The sequence below is a fragment of the Argiope bruennichi genome, chromosome X1, assembly GCF_947563725.1.
Source record: "Argiope bruennichi chromosome X1, qqArgBrue1.1, whole genome shotgun sequence".
Taxonomy (NCBI): domain Eukaryota; kingdom Metazoa; phylum Arthropoda; class Arachnida; order Araneae; family Araneidae; genus Argiope; species Argiope bruennichi.
Window position 1 is genome coordinate 114,747,925 of NC_079162.1, and position 18,701 is coordinate 114,766,625.

An 18,701-nucleotide genomic window follows, 5' to 3' on the forward strand; every position below is an offset into this window, starting at 1 on the left:
GGTCAGGATTCTGTCCTCTATGTGTTGTTTTTCTCTTTTAATTATTTTGCCAAAACATGCAAATAAACGACTTAAAAGTAATTTTAATTAATATGTTTTTCACCTTTCATACAAAAATAAACGTTTATACTTCTAATATTTGAATTATAGTATAATTTTTAAAAGAAAAATTATTATAAATGCAATTGTACTGATTATAAAATAAATTTAATTATTATTATCTTAAAACCATTAAAAGTTTTAAATTTTTGGATTTTAATAATGCGAAATCATTTTTTCGATCTCCACGAGATTTTATTAATATTGGAAGTGAAAACTTAATCTGATAATTTATTAAATATGTAAGTACACATTCCCGTTATTTACAATCGAACAGAAATAATAAAAAGCAGGTGTTAAGCTATTGAATGTGTAGGCAGATGGTTCAAAATTTTAATGATTGTTCAAATTCGAATGAAGGCAGGGAAAGTGAATATTTTTCACATACACAAAATTTTTTTTTGAAACGACAATTTGAATAATGCCACAATTTTGAAATCTTTCATAAAGACCAGATATTGCTAGCTTGCAAAGATAAAAATATTCCTTCAAAATATTTTGTTTAACTTTGTGATGTTTATTTTTATAGACAGGTAAAAATGCTTTTAAAGCTTATGCAGAGTTCTGCTTAGTTAATCGAATATGATTGAGAAATAGATTCTCCTGAAAATTTCATTGAAATGCAAGATTGCCTGGTACGTTGCCCCACTTTCTGTGCAAAGACAAATATTTCTGAATGCAAATATTTTTTTTCCTTCTATAGATTTCTAAAAGAAACATTGCTTTTGTGAACAATCACCATTTTTAATTGTGCAAGATGTCAAAATGTATTTTGTTATCAATGTTTTTAGGGTAATTACCATTCTAATTCTTGTATGTAAATAAAAATTAATCAATTTCGAAAAAAATATCGAGATGCATTGAATAAAACTATTTTCCTCTATAGTAATTATAGTTAATATTTATTACCATTTAAGTTATATTTATAATTATTTTTCTGTTTAAAAATTAAATTATAAATCAAGTATCAGGTGAATGAATATTTATTTTTGCATAAAAAAAGAGTGACATATTAATTAAAACTATCTGAAAATTGTTTTTTACCTGAACTATCTGAAAATTGTTTACTTCAAATAAATTTGAATTTTTTTAAAGATCTGTATTTATAATTATTTTTTTTTAAAAAATGAAATTATAATTTAAGTATAAGAAGAATAAATATTTATTTTTGCGTAAGAATGCAAATTATATTAATTAAAACTATTTGTACAATGTTATTTTAATTCGAATAATTCTGAAAAAAAAAAGAAAAGAAAATACTAATATTTTAAGGAAAATATTAGTCTTATTACACTTTATATTTTATATTTTTCATATTATACTTTAATATTTTAAGGAAAGGCATCAATAGCAATAAAGTCTTTTAAAGACATAGATAGTAATAATAGTTCAAACGCATAAAACAGAGGAAAAAATTTCGAAAGTGGGGCGAATTTATTAAAGCCGTAGTAATTCCTGTTTTATATAAATTTGAAAACGAAGATATTATGACATTATCTAATTCTTATTTATCTTTAAACAATTACTCTACTTTTCGTGAGCCTCGCTATAATTCTAATTTTATTTGTAGACATTTTTTTCTTGATTATTTTTCGAAAATCTGTAGACAATCAACAATAATTATGAAAATGAAATTGTTTTGAATCTCACAAACGTCTCATAGTACAATAAAAAAAAAATGGATTACTTAGCCACAAAATTGGTTTGTCTTTTCTACCCGCAAAAGACTAATAATAGTGATATAAAAAAATTAAATTTAAAAAAATGAACCCACATTTTCATTTCGAGGGTATAGAAATTTTGTTAAAATAGAATTATTTCTCATCTATACTTATAATAAAGCTCAATGTGTGTGTGTGTTGGCGCTCTACAGGCCAGACCGTTTGACATACAGCTACCAAATTTGGTATATGTATACCTTGGAGGTTGGGAATGTGCACCTGGGGTTTCTTTTTTCGAATTTTTAATTAGAATTTTAATTATTAATTAAAAACTAACTTTCCCGCCAAAAAAAAATCTTACATTTTCCCCACCGCCAACTTTTCCGCCAAAAAAATCTTCCATTATCCCCAGCGCCAAACGAGAAAGGCTTCAGTTTTTTTTTCTCCCAACAGTAATGAAGCTAGGGTTAAAAATTTTCGGCGGATTATTTCAATCGGTTCTGTTTATTTTCTTAATGTTTGATGCATTTAAAATTAAACATTGTTAATGAATCAATCTTTCAGATTCATTCTGAAGTACTTTTGAATTAAAATAAAACAGAATAAAGGAAATTAAAAATTTCTAATCCGCATAGCGTTACCCCAACTGGCGTAGAAAAAATCACGTATTTTGCGTTACGTAACCGGCGAAGAAAATTCACGCATGCGCATTCTGTTTTGATTGTTGCCATGACAACGTTATCAATGGATGATTTAAATTATTTTTGGGTTAGTTGCATGCTTTTGTAAGTAAATTGTATTTATGTTAGTTATATATTTTTTGTATATGCTTATAGTTTTAAGTACATCGTTTTTTAAGTAGTTTTTTTAAAACCTGTTTTCAACCGTTTATTTTAAACGATTCGTTTTATTTTCTTAGTGTTTGATGCATTTAAATTTAAACATTGTTAATTAATCGATCTGCTCATAATGAATCTAAGAAAATTTTGTTGACCAACTCTTGAGATATTACATAAATTGAAAAAGATATTCTTTAGTGCCCATAAAGTTTAAACGCTGAGTGACTCTATTTTCAGTAATCAGATTATAAAAAAATGCTTTGTTTCAGTAAAAAATATTATTATATTAATTGAAGATAAATTCTTTCCACTTTAATTTAAAGCATAAATTATACGGGTGCTAACAGAAAATGAGAGAGATACATATTACGTTATGACTGAAGGCCTTTATAATATTATGAATGAATTATATGATAATCAAAATTTGAAGTTTTAAAATATTTTGATGAAGAAGCTATTAAAGTAGAAATTGCATAAAATATTTAATTATTAAAATTTTAACGAACATTAAGATTGGCGAACCGGCTGGTCGCCAAAGGCGGCTAGTTGATTAATAAAATTTGGATTTACATCAGTAAAAGTAAAATTAGGAAGGCTAAATTTTTATAGTTGAAAGCTTATTAACGGTCTTTCAATTCATATAAAGCCGTTTTTAGCCGTTTACTCATTTCAGATGGTTATTTAGCTTTAATTAATTTTAAGTTAGTCTTGTTTCTTCTGATAGGTTAAAGAGTGAAGATTTAATACCATAGTATAAAATGGAATTTATAAATTCCTGAAGGTTCGATAATTTTAACTAATAATTTATTGTTAATAATTCATTTTATTACTATGTATTTATTTTAATTAATAATTTATAGAATTTTATGATGCTCATACCGCTTGAAAAGTGTTGGATAATCCACAGAGGAGAATTTTTGGATTTCATTATGCACTGTGAGTTCTAATAGAGCAGTTAGACAGCTTAATTACAACTTATTCAACGTTTTTTGCTTTTTTTCTCTCGATCTGAGGTCACATTTTGAATGCTTTAATTGTTTTCTATGTGAAAGAATAACAGTTTTAGAACTGAATGGCTATTTGTGATTTTTCAGAAGATCCAAATGACTAATACAATGTATTTTTATTTTAATAAAATTATATTATTAAATAATATAATTTTAATTAATTAATAACTTAATTATATTTATTATTATTTTTTTATTGGTATTCTTTTTTGTTTAATTCGCAAAATATCGAAACTAAGAAAAATAATTTCCCACACAAATGCTAATTTCTACAGATTTATTTTAATTTTTATTTCCCCCTGTTAAATATGTTTATGAAATTTTAAAATTAGTTAAACGCATTTTACTTTGTGCTTATTCTTCGAGATTATTGAAGCAAAAACTTTTGTCCCCTGATTTTTTTGATATTATTAGTCTGTAAATTATAAATTCTAATTTTTAACTGTAGGAAGAATCAAAACAAGATTTTAAAAATTCCACCTCATTCATTTTGGCAAATTGTAAATAAATGCACTTTTTCAAAAAAAAAAAAAAAAAAAAAAAAAAAAAAGAATTTATTTTTCCGATACTTAGGATTATGATTACAGTAACTTAAAAACATGTATGATACTTTCTATGCTATTTTATATGGAAAAGATTAACAGCATATTTTGTTTAAGCACTTGAAAAAACAACAGATGACAACAATTTATGACTGTTTTCAGAATTTTCCTTGAAATGTATAGACAACAAGAATTGCCATGGTAACAAAAAGAAGGCAGGAAAGTCATCGACCATTTTATTTGAAAATTCTTATTAGCTTATTTTATAACAGTCGCCATTAATTTTTTTTTTCACATTTCGTTAAACAAAAGGAACCGTAGGCATCATTTTGTCATTTTTCTGTAATAGACATTTCTAATTTTTTGAAGGAATCTAGGGAAAAAATAGCTAAAATTTCCTTCATAAATGTGTGGAGAGTCCTAAAGGCAAAATAATGTAGGTATTTACCCTACAATTTTAAGAATTTTTTTTTCTTGCAGATTTCACTATGTCGTCCATTATTATTTAAGATTAATTATATCTGCTGAACTGTTACTTTACTGATATAGTATATTCGCTCATAACTAATCCAAACAAATCCTGCATCATTTTTATCACCCGTATTCTTACTTTTACTTATTCTTCATTTATTTGGGAGAATATATTTCATTCTAGGCAAAATATTGTAAGCAAGCTTTTTAGCATCTTTCTGCTGAATGTTTAGCTACGTTTGGAGCATCATGTTATTTTTAATAGACACTAAAATCTATGGTTTATTTTTTCCTATTTTACAATTTCCATGAATCTTGTGAAAAGTAGTAGTTTTACATCGTGGATGCTTTGATGGAATCTAGAATATTTCTGAAATAATCCGATAGCGGAAGTATTTTGAACCGCTTTATGTTGATATGTTATTTACAAGTGCAACCCACTTATCTGAGTTGTCTGTCTAGATTTTCCACCGTCTATACGACTTAGAATTCAAGATAAGTAAGATAAGCATTTAGATATGTTTTGACCGAAATATAAAGTGTTTGAAATAACGATTAAATTAAAAGAATTTGTGAATATTTCAAAAAATGGAAAGGAAAGCCAACTTTTGAATGGAATATTTTCTTTTTAAATTTCTAATAAGAAATATTTTTCCTTACTATGCATTAAACTAACTGTTAAAATTTTTATTATTGGTAATGATTTAATTTTAAATTAGTTGTTGCAATGAAAATATCAGATAATAGTGAAGGCGTTTTTTATTTAGAAGGATCAAGGACTTTTTCGGGTTTTACATATTTGTAATTATTTCTAATTATGTACTTTCTAAAAATAATTTCCTACTCACTTGAACTGGCTAATTAGGGTCGGGCATGTAGGACAAATGACCTAGGCGCTATTATTAGGCAAGAAAGATTGAAGAATCAGTTAAATATATTTTTTTCCTTGAAAAGTGCGTTTTTTTAATTCTTACTACACACTTCTTAAAAATTAAGATGCTTCGAATCAAGTGTAGGAAAATGCAAAGTCCTATTACAACTTGGGAATTTATTCAAGTTAAGTTTCCCAAGATAAAAAAATGACCTGTATTAAAGAAAGATGATGGACTTAATTAAATTTATTTAAAGGAAATCTTACTAAAGGAAGGTTCATTTTTCAGATATCTGTCTCGCTGGAAAAAGGGCGAGTATGTACGAAAATCCTCAGATTTTTTTTTAAAGGGCAGATGATATGCTATAACAAAGCAGATTGCCTCAAATTTCCTAGCTGGAGAAATATGGAGATGAAATGATATAAATGTTATGAAATGTAATCGTATAACATATCCATATTCATACTAATTCAGTATTTGTCTCTTCTGAAGTGTGCGACAAGTAATGGGAAATAAATAATTATTTTTATTACAGCGAGTGCATGAAACTCAACTCACAAAAAGAACCGATAAAAATTACCGTCGCTGTAAAACGAAAATTTAATTTATTAGCACTTTTTACTTTTATTATTCTAAATTCTACTTTTTAATCACCAAATGGTGGCTTAATTAGGGTGGAGAAATGTATTTTTGTATAAATAAAAAGATACTTTTTAATCACCAAATGGTGGCTTAATTAGGGTGGAGAAATGTATTTTTGTATAAATAAAAAAATATTATATCGAAATGTGAGAACATTTTCTTCTTGTTACCGTGCATTTCAATACTTTGCCCTGGACTTCATTTGAACTCGTAATACTCTGATCTAAAGAAACATAAGAGGTTATCAGATGTTATGGTGCGTTGATCTCCCAAGCTTTAAATAGCAGAGAAAAGTAAAGAAAGGAAAACTCCCGCTTTTTTTCTAAGGTATAAAGGGAGTTTATTCTAAGTGATCAATATTTAGAGTTTTTGTAGCAGGCAAAACAGTATCGTATAACATATCGATTTTGTCATTATTATTGGTATTTCTAGATATTTCTACAATAGTTTAATCTGTTTGAATACATTATGGTCTAATTTTTTTTTTAAAGTACAAAATCAGTGGAATGTGTAAATATGTGAGGCTTTTCTAATGAGTCAAATTTTCGAAAAATTTTCAATAATTTTTTTAGACTTTTTAAGTGGTTAAATTAATACTGTGACAGATTTTCTGACCACAAAAGTTTAGAAAAATTTTATTAAAAAATTTCAAAAAGATTTTGAAAAATTGTTTAAAATTTTTTGGTGTCTTTATGATTTCTTTTATAGGAAAGTCTTGCGTATTCAGTTCTCACTATGCAATCATGACTGCGGATAATAAAAGTAAATGGGCATATGTTGTCTTTTTCTCTACTGGCACATTACAGGCCAGATGTTTTGATTAAAGCTGCCAAATTTAGCCCACATATCCTTTGGAAGGGGCCGGGAAATGTGTGACCCTAAACGAGTTTTTCGGAAGCTTGATTAAAATTTTAATTTATTATAAAGTAAATGAAATTTCAAGCGTGAGTGCTTGAAAAAAATTAAGAAAATACTATCGCACAATAATAATTTTCACTTCATATAAAAATTCCAAAAATGATCTTTCCAATTATATAAATTTTTGTTTTAACGCAATTTTACCGACATTAATTTAAAAAGTAAACATAATGAATATGATTTACAGTTGCAGTTCTTATATGTTAAAATTTAAACCAAACCTATTTCTCGGCTTCATCAAATCATTTGTTTTTTTCTTTCTAAAAGATTATTATATTTCAAACAAAATTATTAACAACAAACAAACATTATTAACATTAACAACAAACAACAACAAAATTAAAATTATTACATTTTAATCAAGAATTTTGATTTATTCTTTAAGCTATGAAAAAGTAGGATGTAAAATTGTATCTTACGAAATATTTATTAGATTTTCTTTCTTTCTCTCTCTCTCTCTGTATGACTTCAAGCATAAAGTAGTTCATTTTCAATTTAATTGACCATGTAATATTTATTTAATGCATTTCCATTATTTTGTAGGTTTTCATAGCTTCTAAAGTTGTAGATATCTTTAACACTGGATTTCATAAGAAAATGGCAGTTCTTTATATTTTAAGAGTTAAATTACAGGGTGATTATAATTAAAGTTCCACTATGAAATGGTCATAAAAGGAAAATTACTGAACCAAATGTTATCAAACTTGGTAATAGTTTAAAGAAGGTCACGGAAATTTCTTTTCCGCCAAAAAAAAAAAAAAAAAAAAAAAAACACCTCACCACTAGGTAAGAAATGGTGCTGTATGCAATATTATTAAGCAAAATAGGACATGAAGACATCGGTTTAAAATGTGTTTAATCGTTTCTGGCATGTTTTACAAAACATGTTCAATGTGGCCTCCACCATTTTCTGAACTCAAGTTAAATCGCATTACTGCATTCTCAACAATAATCTTAGCATATCAGGAGGAATGTTACGCACATGTCGGTGTATCACATCTTTCAGTTCCTCCAAATTGTTCAGATTATCACAATAAACAGTTCTTTTTGAGATAATACACATTGAACATGCTTTGCAAACATGTTTCAGAAATGATTAACCCTTTTTAGGGCCGTGGGAAGTATGCTTCCCACCAAATTTATCAATCTTTGTATGAAATAATGTAGGTTGGCATAAGTTCTGACAAATTTTTTTAGTAAGTCAGAAACTTAGATGCTTCAGTTCTTTATCTCACACAAAATTATGTGTCTTGATTTGTTACTTATTAATTAACCAAATTAATTAATTAATCAAATTAAATTTATCTATTAAGCTAAATGAATTCCTTTTCTTATTCTAATTTCAAGCCTAAAAATATTTTAACATAATTATAACTAGAAAAAAAATGGCCCTTTAAAGGGTTAAACACATTTTAAACCGATGTCTTCATGTCCTGTTTCGTTTAACAATATTGCATACAGCGCCATTTCTTCCCTGGTGGGGAGTTTTTGAATTTTTTGCCAGAAAAGAAATTTCTATGTCTTTTTTTAAACTATTACCAAGTTTGATAACATTTGGTTCAGTAGTTTCCCTTTTATGACAATTTTAAAGTGGAGCTGTAATTATAACCATGTATATGTAGCTATTAATTTATGCTATTCATTTATGATATATAACTAGATTAAATATAAAATTTCTATTTGCCAGATAAAGGCAATTATTGTAATAATTATTAAATTATATGCAACTTTAATAGCTAAAAATAGTGTCTTTTAAATCAGATATATTTGTAAGAAGAGTAAGAATGTAAATTTTTATATATATTGCAGGTGAATACCAGAAACCGCCAACGGAAGAATTTTGAGCCTCTCATTTTATTATCACAAAATAATAAGTTCTACAGACGACAACTACCAAGATTCTGTTTCAATTTCATTCACATTGATAATAGAGTTTTTCTCCTCAGGCAGCATTTTGAGTTAAGATATCCGACTAGGTCCGGAGACGAATTTTAAAAAAATGATGCATAAATATTTTTTATTGCACCAAATAGCTACAACAGACTTGAAAGGTCACTATTAGAAGAAGAAAAAATACTCTCATTGTCTTTAGTTTTTGAAAATCCCTCCTTATTTAATAAAAATTTAGCAACATTTTCAATGTTAGGATAAACAGAGCAGGTTAAAAAATAATGGAAATATTTAATTTTTATTTTACCTGTACATAGTTCAAGTACATAAAATGTAACAGATCACAAGATAAAAATTATTTTAATAAATAAAAATTTTATGAGCATTTGAAGTCCGTTAATGAATTTCTTAAAATTATTCTATGTTTTGTACTTAAAGTGTCTGTATAACATATCTAAATGAAGCTATCTGAAATTCTGTGGTCTATCACATCCTCAAAGGGTTTGTTTTCTTGCATATGAAATTTCATGGAATTTTATTGAATTGATTTTGAGATATGTTATCTGTGAATTAATCACAGTGAAATATTCTTTCTTCAGAAAATGCGTTTAAATGTTATACTTATAAATGAGTTCATCCAAATAAATGCGTTGGAAACAAATGCAATTTTCGCGCCTTTTTAACAAAAATACCAAAAGTAAGCAAACTAAGGCTGAGTTGGTAGAGTGTTAATATAAACGTATCAAATATTATTTTGGAGAATTTTACGATAAAAATAAAATAAATCACACATTTTCGGTTAAAAATACCACTGTTTCCGATTTCGTTTTTGTTTGTTATATGTTATTGAAACTACTAGATCTATAGTCCTATTTAGCATATATTAAAAACAAAATCTGGTTTAGAATCTACGAAGTCGGAGCGTTATTTTCAGATCATAGAAAAAAAATTCAAATTTTTCTGTAAAAAGCATTTTCACAACCTTGTCAGATAACTATTTAGCAAAAATCGATATATAGCCATTATATAAACGAATCATGTGCATAATATTTGATAAAAAGGCATTTATTAGCCTCATTATTTTAAATGTAAGGATAAAAAATCACAACGTGACATCGGACTTGATACACCACTTGAAAGATCATATTTTTATTCACTGAAAACTTATTCAATTGTTATTCCATTATTCTGGGAAAAAAAAGCAATTAATATTTTGGGATGGCCAGCTGTTTGGTATTCTATACGGTAAACTTAATGAGAAGAGCCCAACATAAATCTCTGATTGAAAAAATAACAAACACCCAGAGCTGAAGAGAAAACAGAAAGAAAGCAATGCGAGCTGCAAAAACAGCGCCATGGAAAATAATGCGGATGTAATAATGAACTATTATTCCGATACTTTTATCGATTATTGAAGCTGGAGTGAGCATAAGTTCGAATTACTCAACAATGGTGAAAGAAACCTTGTAAGTTTTTTGGACTGTTTCCATGAGAACATCACGTCTGCGATTGTAAATGAATTCTTTGCTGATATTATAATTGTGTTGTAAGACATGGGCCCAATTTGAGCAGACTTTATAAGCTTCAAAATTTAATTTATTTAATATAAAATTTAATTGCTACAAAGGTTTTAACAAGAAATAATTAATAATAGGCTCTCCGAACTCCCGTAAAGAAATAAAAAGTTGATAAATTTCTTAGCATTTCAAAATATTTCTATATATTGAAGCTTAGTTCCAGTTTCTTAGCTTTCTTTAAAAAATTAACTTTTCTTAACTAATATCAAAATATTTTTTAATTTTTTAAAAGTTTATTTTATTTATTTTTAAGCATTAAGTTTTTCATTTGTGTTCTATTGTCATATTTTAATTATTGCAGTGATTGTGATACCGAGTACTGAATTATTTCCATAGATTTAATTCAATGAAAAGTATAGCACCGAATTCTTGAATTATATTTTCTTTAATAATAAAGTATTTCATTTCCAATGAAACCTCCCAGCAGTTAATATCTTCAATGCACTTTTAATGTTAAAAGAATTCAACATCAATGATAAATTAAAAATTTTTATTACCAATTATTAATTCTAATTTGATAAAAAAGAAAATTTAATGTTGATTATTTTTAAAATACGCTCTTGAAATGGATCTACCTATTCTTCAATTCCACATATTTCCTCTTGTAAAATTAAAATCAAAGCGTTATCTTCTATATTTGAGAGGAAATATTTTCTAAAATCTGACTTATGAGAAATATCTCGTCATTTAAATTTCAAACTCTGACATTAAATTAAATCATTTCTGTTTGTAAAATTTCTAAAAAGAATGTGCTGTGATGCTACGAATTTTTAAAGTGTAAACCTTGAAACCTAATAAACTTTTTAGTAATTATTTTTTTCAACTATAGAAGTTTATCATTGAAAAAATACAGGCGGATTACAAAACAAAACGGCATGGATACGTTCTTTTATTATAAGCAAAAACCACCTTTTGATATTGTAAGTTAATTTATATATTACAATACTTACGTGTATTTTTATAAATAGAAACTACATACACACATTCATTTAAAAATGCTAAATTTAAAGCATCTTAATTATTTAAACAGATAAATTGAACTGAGAATGAAAATTAAATGTTAAGCAATTATAAGATGCAGTTATTATTGATAAAAATTTAATTAAATGTATAAAAGCATTCAAAATTATATTTTAAAACATGATGCCTGATAAGTCGAAATAAATGCACATGAATAAATGTTGAATGATTTCTTAGAGTTCTCAACATGCTCAATATGTCCCTAGATTCCTGTTTGTGTAATTGTGAGTAAAAGATAATTTACATTTACGAATTGCGTTATTGTGGCTTATGGCACTTTTAAAGCCTGCTGACAGTTATCTGTGAGCGATTTAAGCCGAACGAGCGTCTCTTGTTTTTTCAGTAGCGCCAACTAGGGCCAAGAGTACGACTTAGCTACTCACACGTCGCAACAATTTTACGGGGCGGACTTCGTTCTTGTCTTTCATTCACTCATCCACAGATCGTAATTTTGATCTGAATCAGAGAACGATCACCTCTGAACCAGAACCCCACGTGGTATTACTCTCGACATAGATGACTTTTCTACCTCGACCGATTTATACTTGCGCCAGCCACCACACACACGGAGAGTCTTCGGCTGGAGGGATTTGAACGCACAACCCAAGGAATGCGAACCCAACTGTCTACCGTCGAGACTAACCCGGCCCCTTATTTACGAATTAAATACAACATGCTATTTTTTATGCAGACGAATGATTTAGGTGTTTATGATGGGTGTTCAGGCGCACATTTTATAAAGCAGTAATTTTGCTTAATTTCATGTAAAAGATTCTATCATTTTTTTCCTTAATGTTTTATAATTTGTTTAAATTTTTATTTTGTAATTAATTAAGTAATAGGCAGATATTATAATCGAAATTAAATTCATGTTTAATCAAGATGATAAATAAATTTGGTTAAATATGATTTTTTTTAGAAAGACATTCAACCTAACGATTTTTTAATAGTGAAATATATAGGTAAAAATTATTAATTGCAATTCATTAGCTGCAAAAACTTATTACATTTTCATTTTTTCTAAGCACCAAAATTTAATTCAAACACCAATACATTTCCCCCTCGTTTTTTCTCGCCTTATTTCCCAATTCACTTCTTTGTTATTTGCAGTAATTAATGCTTTCAGCGTACCAAAAATCAAATAATTTCAATAATTAAATTTAAGTCGATTCACATTACGGAAGTAATACAATTAATTCTATCGGTGAGCCATTCTTACGCCGAAAGCGGCAAGATCATATTAGTTAAAAATATTTTATAAATTATTACAGTGAAACCTCGCTTAGTAAGTACCTTGCATAATGAGTAAAACAAAATATAATAAAGTGACTCGCTTAGAGAGCGACGTTTTGCAGAACGAGTGGTGAGGAGACACCAAGATGTGACATGTTGGATTGGCCTGTATCAATCTGTATCGAGCGCTTGTTTGAAGAAAGCATTCACACATATTTGGAAGAAGTTTTGACCGGATAGCGTTGACGAATGTGACTCGGAGAGGTTTGAGAAAGTACCTGTGGAGCCTTAATCGACAAAATTTGGTGCCTGGCCAAGATTATGGGGCTGCAGGTGGATAGCAACGACATCAACGAGCTAGTAGAAGAACATAGTCAGAAATACCGAAGAGCTCATGGAGGTGAATTTGAGCAAAATGTTGCAAAGGATATTTGATCAGGAGAAGAAATAATAGCTTCAACAAGACAACAACCATCTAGCGAAATAAGAGAGATGCTGAAATCATGGAAAATTATTGCATCGTGCGTTGAGAAGCATCACCTTGATAAGGCAATAGCTAAGAGAATAACAAATTCATTTAATGATAATACTGTGTCTCATTTTTGCCAAATTTTGATGCTAACAAAAAAAAAAAGTCTTTAGACAATTTTCTTGTAAAAAGCATGCTTTATAATTAATAAATAACATTACTGTAAATTTGTTGGGGTACTTTTTTCGTATTGGAATGCATTGTCCCATTTAACATGGATTCATATAGAAAAAAATTGTTTTGCTTAACGTGTGTTTCACATTACGAGTAAGATTTGGAAACGAATTATGCTCGTTAAATGAGGTTCCACTGTATTTAGTTTTTATTGCGATTTCAATCTTAGCTCTCTGAGGCATAAAGTTTAGAGGATGGAATATGTGATTATAGTTTAACAAAAAGGAAGGGTCATTTTAAGTAGGTACACCTCTGTGATACGTTGTTCTAGTTGTGGCATTAACAAAGAACCTGGATCGTGATATCGTTAACATCGTTAAAGACCTCAACGTGTATCCCTTCTTTTGAAGCAGGAAATGAACAAAATCACAAATGAAACAATTATAAAACAAATACATTTTTATTAAAACAAATATTTTGTAAACTTTACATTTTTACACTTGTTATTTATAGAAAAAATCATTAACTTTTTAAAGACTGTTATTAAAGGTTTATTATATAAGAATGTTATATAAAGTTTGACAAAATATACTAGTAGATAATTTCATGTATAAATATTTTGTAGGTTGTACTTCAAACAGAGCAAAATTGGTGATAAACTTTTTTTTAAAAAAATTGCCAGTTCCTTATTTACTGTTGTTTTTTATTTACATAATAACGCTAAAAATTAACGTTTTGCTCTGTTTGAAGTAGCATTAACATTAAAACAAAGAACATATGAAAATAAAGTTAAGAATTACAGTGTTTTCACTTAAATTTTCGCATGAATTAGTGGACAGAACTGTTTCAATTTCTAAAGAAAAATGTGCAAATAACATTTAGTCAAAGCACATGGGTATTTTTCATAAAGATACTTATGGCAATACAATATTTGAATTCAGGAAATAAGAAAAATATGATACAGATATAATTGAGTAAATTTTTTTTCTTTGAATTTCTGAAATGTTATCTCGCAGAATAATCTGTTTTTGTACATTTGAATATAGCTCATAAAGGAACTAAAGTGTTTGATGAGAGCTTTATGGAAATTAAAAGCTTATTGATTAACGGAGTAATCAAATTAATTTAAATGGCGTTTTTCACAGTTCTTTAATTATCAGCTTTCATTATGGCTGTTCTATTTCGCAAACACAAAACAAATTGTGATTCACACGATAAACCTGAAAGATGAGTCAGCGGTAAAGAAAAATAAATACCGCGATCGATTCTTATCGCGTGCTTTTACGAAAAACAATTTTGATTGAGAGCATTTGATATTAATAATTGTTTTATCCTGTAATCGTATACTGATTGTAAGATATGTCTAGCTTTTCATTGATTGAACTTTAAAAAACGCTACACAGGAAATCCATTTAAAATCATTGATGCTCTTCTGTAGTTTTATTTTAATTAAATATTAGAACGTATAGATTTGGAAGCAATTGATCCTCCTCGCTGTTATTTAAAACTTGGTACTTTTATATTTTTTAGCCATACAGGTCTTTTAACTACACAAAAATGAACTTACGTCAAAAATATTTATTGATAATACTGGGAGTTAAAATCTCAAAATATACGATATTTCTCAAGAAGATGAAGCATCTATAGTTCTTTGTATCCAATAAAAGTGAAGTTAAAATTTTTTGATAAGTTCCACATCCTTTTGCTTATATATTAATCGTTGGAAAGATAAAATTTTCTTTTGAACGTACGTTCCTGTGCAATCCATGAGTTGTTAACAGAAGTTAAATCAATGAGTTGTTGCACGAAATGTCACTCAAGAAAATGTCTCTGTGTTCAGCTACTCTTCTGTTCCGTTTATTCAGAACGCATTTCTCTTCATTCCATTTTAGTTTATGGTATGGAGTTTTTAACTATGATAGCATTCCATCTAAATAGGCATTTCATCTGTATCTCTCTTATTGACTTCCATCTAAAAAGAAAAAGCTCTGTAGACGCTTTCTTTTCGAATTGAAAATAACTTAAGTCCCAAAAAATATTAAAATTGCTGTATTCTATTTATAACGAGTACGGGTAAGTGAAAGGAACATTAGTTGGTGCTATTGGCACTTTGGTCGTGCTCGTTATGGTTACGGTAGTTGGAAACATAGTTGTACTTGTTACTGTTCTGAACTTCGTACTAAATCCGTTGTAAATGAGAGTATATATTCGGGGGCTTAGACTCGTTGTTGTTGTTACTGTTGTATATATGGAAGTAATAGTGCTGTATTCAGGCTCGGGAGGGGCTATGCGAGTAGCTCCAATCAGCTTCTGTAATTGCTGTTGCTGCTGTAATGCATGTGTATTAAGATATGGCTGAACTGACGTTATCGTGGTAGTAACAGTTCTTTTCTTAGTAGCTGTAGGATCCGAGACAGTTCGATATCGAGTTGATCTTCCATCATAAAATCTGATTGTTTTTGTGCTGTAGAGGGTTTCAGTTGTAACATATGTTGATGTATCGCTTACTGTTGAATATAAAGTCATTTGGGCATTGAGTTGTTGCAATCCAAGATATACAGCAGCTAGAGGGTTATTTAAGGCATTTCCCAAAGAAAGGAAAGGATTCGAGAGTTGAGGAGGAGCATTTCCGACAGAAGGCATGATCATTGATGGTTGCACAGTGTTTTCTGTTGAAAATTGTTCCGGTGGTGCAGACTGAATTACTGATGGTTGAATATTGGCTGCAGCTTCTAGTGTGGTTTCTGGTGTATCCGGTTCATCAAAAGCTGATTCTAGAACAGAAGCATCTCCTATTGGTAATGTTCTGTAAGCAGTAATAATCTTCATAATGAAGAAACTCTCTGTTACTGTGTGATAAGCTGTTGATTTGCCATCATAAACTGGAACCACAGATGTTTTTAAGGCCCTTTCTGTTGTAGTGAACGTGCGTGTTACAATGTGGTGATTAAAATCTACCTCTGAGGCTTCACGTTCCATAGAAGTTGATTCAGCTGCAAGAATATCTTGAATATCTGTTGGGTTTACTGTCAGCGGAACAGATGTTGTGATCGTGAGAGTTCGAACAGATTTTCTTCTTCCCACATGAAGAGTTACTTCACTTGTAATAGTTGTCTCTTGAAAAACAACCTTCGCTGGATCAACTTCAATACCTATGCCTTCGGTCACTACTTCAGCTTCATCATCAGTCTTGTGAGTGTGATCTTCTTCCAAATCTTCATCATCAGCTGGTAGAGTGACATTATATTCATCAGAGGAGTCATGTCTAAGAGTGAGTTTTACTTTGAAGCGATTTAGTCTGACCTGAAAATGAATAAACAAAAATTAAAAAGAATTAATAAATAAATAGTATATCTAATTTTAAATAGAAGAAAAGATAAGGAGCAATGCTACAAAAGAAAGTTTTGTTTCCTGAATATGATAATTTCAGATAGCTTTTGTATTAGCAGCGATAAGCCGTGGATAATAACTTTTTATCCTATTGCATTTTCCTGTTTATATGAGAGGATTATTTATCTGGTATAAATCTAAATACATGATTCTAGATACAAAGGATAAGAGATTTCCTGCGATAAAAGTCTAGTTCCTATGTGTAATAAAGTGCAAGATCGATAATTTCTTTTTTTTTTAAAACTTAAATGAACAAGAAATTACATATTGAACGCTTTTTAATATAAAAAGTGTAAAGCATAAAGTTAATGAAATTCTCTAAATTAGATACTACACCACATATATGGATGGAATTCTTATGGGATGGTCAATGGAAATTAACTAAGGCATAAAAATTGGGCAAATGCGTACAGGCAATTTTGCTAAATGGAAAAAAAAATCTTGTACATGTACCAACCATGTACATATCGATCAACTTTTATTATACGTGATTCATCAAAAGTATGAAACAAATGAGAAGTGATAAGCCGTTAAAGAAACAGATGAAGTTACAAGAATTATTTTTTTTAATTTAAAAGAGAAATACAATAAAAGAGAAATAAAAATCAATATCGTAATATTGATTCTTGATTACGGTTTATCTGACGAATTTATTTGGTCTAGACTTACAAGGACATGCAATTTAAATGCGTATTTGCACACCAATGTTCTTCAAAACTTGTCCGAAGTTTATTTATCTTATAGTTTATTTAATATGAAGTGAATCGAAACGAATCCTTTTATTTAACGGCTTACGGATTTGCATTTTTTAAACAACTTTAATGCGATAATTTTTTTTTTTTTTGTTATTTGAGCGTACCCAAATCTAAACTTCATCAGAATAAAAAAATGTAAGCATTAGTAAGTAACTTTATGTATCATATATTATGTATTTCATTATTATGTTATGCATATTATGTAATTCATGTGTAGTTTATGTTAATTAAGAAGAGGGAAAAAAAACCCTTCGATAGATTTTACAGTAGCTTCAAGGCTTTTTTTTAATAAAGTTCTACACGGTCAATTTTCTTAATCTCTTGCTCGGAACTAGCACAAATAAATAAGAAATTTAATACCTTTAAAGAAAATATGTAACCTAATTTTCGTTGGGAAAAATATGAAATAGTTATTAATCCTCAGAAATTTTTCCTTTATTGTATTTATTTAATTAATATTGATAGGGTCATAGGGTTATTTTATTAAGAGTGAAAATTTATAATCGTTTCGCAAATTTTAAAATGTCGATGACCCTTTACAAATGATAGAAGCATTCAAACTCCTATAGGTGGTTATTTTGTCCGTCAGTTTCGTCCCTTCCATTTGAGTTCGCTTTGGAATAGAGGCGGAGGTAGAGATTTGCCGATGGGGAGGCAAGACAAATAAATAACTCATAATAATTAATTTTACATTTAATTAAAGAAAATCAAGTATTATTTAACTTCTTTTTTATACAGATGCTGATCCTTTCTTACATTGTTAAATGTTAAAACTTCACAAAGGAATTTGTAAAAAAATGTTCTGAGTTTCTTTTAATGACCATCAAAAAATTGTCAATATTTGAGTCTATTTTTTTATGAGGCTGTTGAGATTTAATTTATCTGAGATCTAAAATTAGAAAAAAAAATATGTTATATTCCTTTCTAGATTGTAGTATATAGATATAAACACAGATTGCGCCAGAATGAAGCGTCATGCTAACTGAACAAATGCATGCTCTTATTTTATATCAGAAGCTATATACAATAAATGTTCAAAGAAAAAGTTTTATAAAAGAAACTTTTTCAGAAATCTAAAATAATAAATAAAAAACATTTGATGTTTTCCCAAAAATTGATTTTTCAGCGTAGTTCAGCCTACT

The 18,701-nt window shown here is 28.5% G+C and overlaps 1 protein-coding gene across 1 annotated transcript in view; it reads right to left on the reverse strand.

Annotated features, from left to right (window-relative positions):
- Positions 1 to 13,961: 13,961 nt before the first annotated feature.
- LOC129958990 (mucin-2-like) overlaps positions 13,962 to 18,701 on the reverse strand; it is a 68,881-nt gene continuing 64,141 nt past the window's right edge. Inside the window, exon 3 of the mRNA XM_056071758.1 lies at positions 13,962 to 16,717. Within this exon, the coding sequence (XP_055927733.1) occupies positions 15,473 to 16,717 (1,245 nt within the window). The 3' untranslated portion in view covers positions 13,962 to 15,472. The remainder of the gene's footprint in view (positions 16,718 to 18,701) is intronic.